Consider the following 8,343-nt stretch of genomic DNA (forward strand, 5'->3'; position numbering starts at 1 on the left):
AAACATTGATATAATAAAGTGTATTATTAATCGTTATAGATAAAAATAACATGGGAGTTGGATTTTCAAATCAGCCCCAGATTGTTCATTACAATGAAAGCAAAGCATATTCTAGCGTTGTTTTTTTTTTTGTTTTTTTTTTAAGCGTAGAGAAAATGAATAGTTGGAAAAAGGAGCTTTTCCGCAAGCTTGGTTAACAGTCAACAGTGACGGCCTGTGACTCATATCAGGCTTGATTCTAATCCTGCTCTCATTAAAATGTGTTAATTGAATTGCTTGGTCTTGTTGCTGTTTCAAAGTCACCTGAGGTCGACGCTTGGTGACACTGGGGCCTTCTCCATGCTGACACGCTTACAAGCGCAACAGCGCCTCCCTCTGGTAAATTCTCCGCAGGAATTAGTTTGTCGATAATTGGTTACAAGCAATATTTTTCCCTAATTGGCAAACACATGCACACTGATAAACCCTGTGCGCCGTTTCTTTGGTGCTGTGGCAGTTTTTGGAAGATTAACTGTTCATACACACGGAGGAACGTGGGCTTCTATAATGCTGCCATTCTATGACTAATACATTTCAAATGTGAATTCTGAAAGAAAGCACACGGTGTTATTAATGTGGTGATTGCATTCCCTATAATGTCCAGGACAGATAATGGTCGTTTTTAATTGAGTGACGTTGATTGAAAAATGTTTAATGTTACGTGCACTTTGAGATCGTGTGAATTAAAGTTGGCACCATTGCACGAAAGAATACATTTAACTTGGCTAAAAAAAAAAAAAGTGTAGTAAAACATCAATCTGAATTCAAACTATGCTATTAAGTTCGCATTGAAACAAAATAAAATGAATTAATTGAAGTTATTTTCTTACACATAAATTTGAATCTATGAAGATAGAATTTTCCTAAAATAATGGGGCGTTTATGAAATCCTTACATACTTACCTTAAACGTCATCGAATAGCGGAAGCGGAAGTAAGTTCTCCCGGTGCGATGTTGTTGCGTTCAAAGACCTCGTAAAATTACAATTTTGCAATGTTAATGTCCGACGCGTGGGCGTTTTCATGAGTGGGAGGTATAACTTATCTTGATTTAGTTCTTAACTTAAAACAGGAAGTATAAAACAGTAAACAATCAACCGACTTGCAACGGGGACGTATGGCTTTTTTTGGCAAAACAGAATTACGTAAAGGCAACAGCTTTGCCTACTTCCTGTGCTCGGGAGGTTCAAAACAAAGCGACCATGACCGCTGTTGTTGTCCGCCGCCTCGCTGCTCTCTCTGGGGCTTCGGCAGTGGCACTTGGGGCATATGGGGCGCATGGTAGGAGTTCCATATCATCCAATTTTGCGACTTGTTTTTTGGCTGTAGTTGGCTTCACATATTGTTTCACTTTATCTTTGCAGGTTTTAAACACAGTGACCCTGATGATTACCAAAGAGTGGTATGATGCTTTCTTTTATTGACAATTTGTTTTTTCAGATGGACAAACTTAGTCTGACCGCTCTTTCCTGTGTATTTGTGCAGCTATTTGAAACAGCTAACAAGTACCATTTCTACCACAGCCTGGCCCTGCTGGGTGCTGCTCACTCCAGCAAACCTGCAGTTGTGAGTTAACTTTTCAAGAAACTAGAAATAAGTCGATTTGCCTTCAATGTGCAAAATAGGTGATGGGAATTCTGGTGTGCAAGCTGAATAAAGTGACAGCTCCTCGGCAGGGGTTACAACATGTGGCGTCATCCTAAAGTTTTGTTTTTGTCCAAAAAGAAAAAAAAAGCTGTCTGGAGCTTGTACGACACTGCATAGTTGGTCATGAATATTGCACAAGTGGGAGCTCTCTTCACCAACTGTCAACATCATCTTGGTCCATACCATCCTAACGTATCCTCTCTTCGTCATAACAGAGGCCGGCACTCTTCTGATCGCCGGGATGGGGATGTTCTGCGGATCGCTCTACCACCAGGCCATGACGGGAGACCCCGGCCTTCGTAAGGTGGCCCCCATGGGAGGCATGGCGATGATTGCGGGCTGGCTGGCGCTCGTTCTCTGACCTGCTGGATGTGTGCGTGTTTATAATGTAATAATGCATGTATAGACTTTGATGTTTGGAATAAAAATATGACTTACTCGGAACAATTTAAGTGGATGTGCTCACCTAAATTTCTGAGTGAATGTCAGGTTTTAAAGTAAGACTTCGAGGGTGGTTTAGGTAAGATAAGATGCACGGGCAGCCAAATGAAGCCTCATATCTCATGTGCACATCTGGACTTTGCCATATCTTCCAGTTACACCCTAAGGACTACAACTTCCCCCCCACCCCGTCTCAAATGATGATCGTGAGCTCCTCATGCAGCTACTTAAATGATGGTCAGCGCCAGCAAGCTTCCAAATTGATGATTCCTCACTTGAGCGGACACCAATGTGAGCTTTTATATTCCCAATCATCTGGCCTCTGTTTGCTGCAGCTCAGGGATGATGACCTAAGCGTGTGCGCACCAACAATAAATGACAAATAAATCCCCTCCACAAGTGTGGTACAGGTAGAATAGTGTGTAGCACACCTGTCTCTAGATTTTCTAGGGAAAAAGCATGTACATAAATTAAGCCAAGCTATATATAATAATAAAATACCGCTTTTGTGTCAAACTGTGGCACATTGGGGACAAGGAAGTGAGGGGAGGAGCTTCATGTAGTTGGGCCATAGCCATGTCAAATAGAAAATTGTTTTGCTGCCACCTTGTGGCACCTACTGGTAATTAGAAACCTTTTTTGGGTGGGCGTCAACCGGATGGAGCAATGAGTTAGTTGATGTTGAGTTGGCCGTTTATACACGTATTTGAGCGTGAAATTTTAATACACGTAAATTGTTTCAATTAAAAAAAAAAAATCAAGTCTGCACATATTTTGCCATATATCTCATTGATTGGGAAGTGCTGGCGAAAAATGAAGCCCCTTCCAACATTTAAATTGTCCATCCCTGGTTTGACCGTAATTATATTGTGTATAACCAAGAGTAGTGGTGGGAGCCAATCCACGCATTCCTGCGCACGCATTGAGCCTCACCTCGCGGAGCGGTGCGCCTTCTCAGTCAGAAGCAGCAGCAGAAGCTTGCTTGCGTGCCACCCTCCGCCGCTTAATCCCCCTGGGCTGGATTCTCCCGGGGAGCGAGCAGAAAAAGCCGTTTTCTAACCGAGCGGCGCTCGTCGAGGACTTGTTGGAGATGACAGCTGACCAGGGCGGACTGAGACGCAGGCAGCGAAGCACCCCACGCCGAGGAAGTTGCCGTGTGACTGGTGTGCTTCCTTCCCAGCTTTAGGTTGCGTTCTTGTTTTGCTCTTGCGTGATTGTGAGGCTTGGAGGGTTCCCACTGCCCACTTGGACCCCCGCCCGTGTCACCCCCGCCCCCCACCTGTCAAGTTAGCTAGCATGCTAGGTGGCTAAGTTGGCTGATAAAAGAAATGAGCAGCTGTGGATCAAGTCAAACGCAGACTGTGGTTTGTCGACACCATCCTCTTCAATTATGTCACGCATATTACGCCTCTATTAGCAAGTAGCCACATTAGCCAGAGTGCACTCATGCCAAGAGGGCTAATTAGCTTTGAGATTAGCTTAGCCATTTTGCTAATTTAGCAAGTTAAGAAGGGGCAGAGGCCGTGTTGTTTACAAGTCGAATCGTGTTGCTGACGTTGCACTTCTGTCTTTTGAAAACTCCTATTGCATAGCGTGGTGGCTCGCTCGGATATTACGATGCTCACGTAGTTTGATGTCATGTCCACCAATGCGAATCACAGTCGAGTAAACAATAAAAACTTGAGATGACTTAGGTTTGAATTTGCGAATGCACCAAAAGGTTTAAATGTCCCACGTTAAATTCTAGCCTAAAAGCACCAGAGTACCAATGAGTATTTAAATGTGCAAACATGTTTTTGCTTATAAATAATGATATATAAATAATTGATTTGACAACCAATTTATATAAAATATTGACACCTCGTTTATCATTAAAGTCCTCGAAGTTTTACCCTCAGTAAAGTAAATAGTCTCCGACCTCCAAGGAGGCAGACTAATTAAATTTTACAGAGTTAATTAAGCATGACACATTTGCAAACGTCTGCTTTCACTTTGGAAAAGATTGATCAATATTTCAGCTGATTTTCTGCACTCTCAATTTGAAACATTATCCTGTCTTTTTAAAATGGGATGAACATTAAACCAAAATTAACTGCCGTTTATTAATTTAAAAAGAAAAAAAAAACTTTTCAATTAATCCAATGTTGCATTAGAAAGATTATTTCCAGACCTTCCAAAAACAAGAGCTTGTCTTTTGTATTTGTTTGAATCCCTCAGTGCTGTCCAGATGGAGTCCCTGATGAGCGCTGTGTCGCCTCGCTCCCCGGCGCCCGGCAAGAAGCTCTCCGAGGTGGACTTCCGTTCGGGCACGACCCTGGAGCAGCTGTCCACTCAAGTGTCGGAGCTGGTCCTACTGGAGCAGGGTGGCTTTGGCGACCAGACCGCCTTGGAGGTCCACACGGCCAAAGATTTCATTTTCAACATGTTAGGTGCGTCAAATCCGTTTGCTCATCCTTGTGAGGTTTCAAGTTGGGGGAGGAAAAAAAAATGCCATTCTTTCTTCAGGTTTAGTCCAGAAGGTGGATCAGCGCCTCCCGGTGGCCAATGAATACCTGCTGCTGTCCGGAGGTGCACGGGAGGGCGTCTTGGACCTGAATCCGGAGGACCTGGGCAACTATGCCAAAGGTGCCGACTTTGACCTGGACTTCACCCTCCTGGTGCCGGCCCTCAAGCTCCACGACCGCAACCAGCCCGTCACGCTGGACATGAGACACTCGCCGCCGTGCCACTCGTGGCTCAGCCTGCGCCTGTGCGACTCCAACATCTTGTCCCGCTGGAGCGTCTGCTGCCAGGAGGAGAGCGGACTTCCTGCTGAGGAAGATGAGGAGGAAGAGGGGGAAAGGGGTAAAGAGAAGGCGCAAGGCTAAGCTGAAGGAATTTCGTATTCACCATCCCTTCCTTTTCCTGGCGTAGGAAAAGGCTCTATCCTGTCGCTAGACTCGCCTCAGTCTCTGGATGGGTGCTACTTCTCCCCCACCCTGGTGACAGACTGGTTCTGGGGGGTGGTGAGCGAGGCGGTGGACGAGCTGCGCCGAAGCCCCCAGAGGGGCATCCCCACCCCGGAGCGACTGGAGAGGAACGGACCGCTTGTGAGCATCATCCTTCAGGTACGGTCGTGGGCTCATTGGGACTGCCGTAGAACCGAGTCGGGCTCCTTCAAATGACCGAGCAGTTTCCCGACCTCGGTCAGGCGGGCTCTAGCAGGGTGCTGTACGACCTCCTGCCTGTGGTGTCCTTTCGGGGATGGCCTGCCGTGGCTCAAGGCTGGCTGACGGCGAATCACTTTTGGGACGGCAAAATCACAGAGGAGGAGGCCATCGCGGGCTTCTACCTGCTTCCTTACTGCTCACCGCTGGGTGGGCGGCCCGACCGGGAGTGGCGGCTCGCCTTCTCCCGCAGCGAGGTACTATTCAGTATTTGTTATTGTGCTCAAAGAAAAAATAAATATATATAGAAAAGATACTCAGTCATAAGGGTTAAAAGGATCCATCCATCTGGGTTCTGTAATCCAGGTCCAGTTGAAGAAGTGCATCCCGTTCCCTATGGCCCAAGCTTTCCAAGCCGCCAAGGCCGTGCTGTCTCGCATCCTGGCCCGTCCCCGTGCGGGCCTCAGCCTCTACCACCTGCGCACGCTTCTCTTTTGGGCCTGCGATCGACTTCCCTCCGCCTATCTGTCCTGCCTCGACTCGGACACGCCCGGCCGTCTCTTTCTGGGTCTCCTGGATGACCTGGCGCACTGCATCCTGGGTAAAAACTGCCCCAACTACTTCCTGCCACAGTGGAACATGCTGGAGCACTTGACGGACAGCCAGGCGCTCCTGGTGGCCCGGAAACTAGCCCACGTGCGCTCCGATCCCAGCGAGCACCTGCGGGCCGCTCTGGACCAAGCCCGCCAGGCGGGCCAGCTCAAGAAGGAGCTGGCTAGCAGCGCCAACGGCTCTCCGGGGCACCACCCCGTCAACGGCATCATCTCGCCTTCCGAGGACAAGCTGGCCCAGCGTTTGCAACAGCTGGTCACCGAGAACCCCGGCAAATCCATCTCGGTCTTCCTCAACCCGGACGACGTCACCCGGCCGCACTTCCGCATCGACGACAAGTTCTACTAACGTCGCTTGAAGATGGAGGAAGGAACCGAAACTCCGTCCACAAGCCCGGATCCCGCCGGGCTGGAGCCAAGACAAGTGCCGTCTCCAAACGAGCCGACATTAACGGCGCTGACGGGGGCATGCCGGCGAGGCCTCAGTGTGGCCTCGGGCCGATTAAATTCCATACGCTCCAAAAAATAGGGGCCTAAAATGTCCCCGCCGGGACGGGAGATTCTTCTTGATCCTTTTTCCATTTTATGATCAGCGTGTAATGTTCACAATCAGAAAGCAAGAACAGCGTGCGAATGATGGACCCGAATGTAACGTAACGGCAGAGAACCTTCCGCGTCCCTTCTCGCTAACGTCCACCGACGTTTCTCTTCTGGTCGTCTTTCTCAGGGGCCGAGAATCCTTACATTGCCAAACGGAAGCTCTTCTTTCCCTTTGATGAACAACGGAACGTACCAAAGACCAACTCGCACACAGGAAGCGGCCACAGCATTTGTCCCCCACAAAACAAAAGTCATTTCTCTCAAGGTCGTGTCTTTTCTCTCATCCAGTAAAATAATTTCTATGTGATGACTTGATTTTATACGGGGGTGAAGAAAGGCACAAGTTTACAAGACTGAATCTGTTTTCTTGCAACAAAGCTGCTGTTTCTCTACAAGTTGGATGTGTTTAACTGTTGAATTGTTAAGCTACCGTGTGTGCGTGTGTGTGTGGTGACTACCAAAGCGTGCAGAATGTCGACTGCGGTGCATTTTCAGTACAAAGACAAAATCGTGCGGCGTACATTCGGCGCTATTTTCTTGGTCATCTTGCTGCTTTTTAGACTCGCACTACTAAAGTCGATACGTTCATTTTCGTATCTCTAAAGTGCTAATTATGATTGTTCTCACTTTGGGCTGTAACAAGACTGATTCAATGTATTTATTCTTATCACTTGATTCTGAGGGCTTTTGCTTGATCAGTTTGAGCTGAAAGTATCAATAAATAAAGACCATTTGAATCACAAAACATCTAGTTATTAAGTTATTATTGATGATGGATTTCATGAGAAGGGAGGACAGTTCACAGCAGTACTGCAAATCATATTCTAATCAATAGAGGACGCTACAAGACCGATACAAGGTCCTATAGCGCCACAACAGCTGGGGCAAAACTGACCCTCGTCATCCAAAACGAAATTTGAAAGACAGCAAATTGTTTACAAAAGCTTTGCCACTGCGATCATTTAAAATAAGAGTTTTAGTGCCGTTAAGTGAACTTCATGTACCTTATCAGCTAGCTTTATAGTAGGCGGGAATACATTGCTATAACTGTTGGAATTTTGAGTTCATCAATTTGGAAAATTAAAAAAATGACACAAATCAAAGTGGTGCACACAATCATAAATATGCAAACGATGAAATATTGAAAAGCCATCGTACATTAATGAAATGTTATGCAGGAGAGTATGTAATTAATTAACATTTCACGATAATGGAAATAAAATTGTATCTAATCTGTCCAAGAAAATCATTATATAGCCTCCTGAATATTATATAAATAATACATACTCGAGTTGTTCGAATTGTTTTATTTTTATTAATTTATTTTTACCAAATTAAAAAGTGAGAACAGAGGAGGCAATCAGTGATTTTTAACAAAACTGGCCATAGTTGAATCTTTCACCCAGCGCTCCACGATTCCACATGCAATATGGTGGCAAAATTGACCAAAGTTCAGCAATCAAGCTGGGTTTATGGATATTTTCAATGATAAAAGCCCTCGACGGTCACGTGATTTCACGGAAAGCCAAACTTTAATTTACGTTGTAGTTACGCAGCCCACCAGGGGGCGGCACTGTTTTCAACCAGTGGTTTATATATATATATATATATATATATATATATATATATATATATATATATATATATATATATATATATATATATTTTATTTATTTTTTTTTTTTTTAAGACGCGCGCACACGCACACGCACAGTCATATGCGGGAGTCGAACTCGATGGTCCATGCACACAAGACAGTGGAGTGTACCACGACACTCAGGCATCCCCACACCCAGTTTATTAACATACTGAGTGACGTCATCGCCAGGCTGAACTCCGATTGGCTTAAGAGGGATGTAA

The 8,343-nt window shown here is 45.8% G+C and overlaps 2 protein-coding genes and 1 long non-coding RNA gene across 5 annotated transcripts; 2 read left to right on the plus strand and 1 right to left on the minus strand.

The window, feature by feature from the left end:
* Nucleotides 1–1,014: 1,014 nt before the first annotated feature.
* tmem256 (transmembrane protein 256) lies at nucleotides 1,015–2,525 on the plus strand. Of its 2 annotated transcripts, XM_049738964.1 has the most exons (5): nucleotides 1,015–1,319; nucleotides 1,403–1,440; nucleotides 1,524–1,604; nucleotides 1,903–2,058; nucleotides 2,282–2,525. In XM_049738964.1, exons 1-4 carry the CDS (start codon nucleotides 1,241–1,243, stop codon nucleotides 2,044–2,046), a joined length of 342 nt encoding a protein of 113 aa, XP_049594921.1. In that variant the 5' UTR covers nucleotides 1,015–1,240; the 3' UTR covers nucleotides 2,047–2,058; nucleotides 2,282–2,525. The 2 variants fall into 2 exon arrangements, with proteins under 2 accessions (XP_049594921.1, XP_049594912.1); XM_049738955.1 differs by lacking the exon at nucleotides 2,282–2,525 and having other exon boundaries at nucleotides 1,016–1,319; nucleotides 1,903–2,137.
* LOC125980028 (uncharacterized) lies at nucleotides 1,439–3,198 on the minus strand. The gene is made up of 2 exons (XR_007485520.1): nucleotides 3,060–3,198; nucleotides 1,439–2,476 (listed from the first exon to the last, which is right to left on the minus strand). It is a non-coding gene; the product is annotated as an uncharacterized lncRNA (long non-coding RNA).
* Nucleotides 3,061–7,228, plus strand: tmem102 (transmembrane protein 102). 2 transcript variants are annotated; one of them, XM_049738596.2, is made up of 6 exons: nucleotides 3,061–3,289; nucleotides 4,344–4,555; nucleotides 4,632–4,970; nucleotides 5,040–5,233; nucleotides 5,299–5,529; nucleotides 5,639–7,228. In XM_049738596.2, exons 2-6 carry the CDS (start codon nucleotides 4,354–4,356, stop codon nucleotides 6,230–6,232), a joined length of 1,560 nt encoding a protein of 519 aa, XP_049594553.1. In that variant the 5' UTR covers nucleotides 3,061–3,289; nucleotides 4,344–4,353; the 3' UTR covers nucleotides 6,233–7,228. The 2 variants fall into 2 exon arrangements, with proteins under 2 accessions (XP_049594553.1, XP_049594559.1); XM_049738602.2 differs by having other exon boundaries at nucleotides 3,064–3,289; nucleotides 5,317–5,529.
* Nucleotides 7,229–8,343: the final 1,115 nt, after the last annotated feature.

The sequence above is a fragment of the Syngnathus scovelli genome, chromosome 1 (assembly GCF_024217435.2).
Source record: "Syngnathus scovelli strain Florida chromosome 1, RoL_Ssco_1.2, whole genome shotgun sequence".
NCBI classification, from domain to species: Eukaryota; Metazoa; Chordata; class Actinopteri; order Syngnathiformes; family Syngnathidae; genus Syngnathus; species Syngnathus scovelli.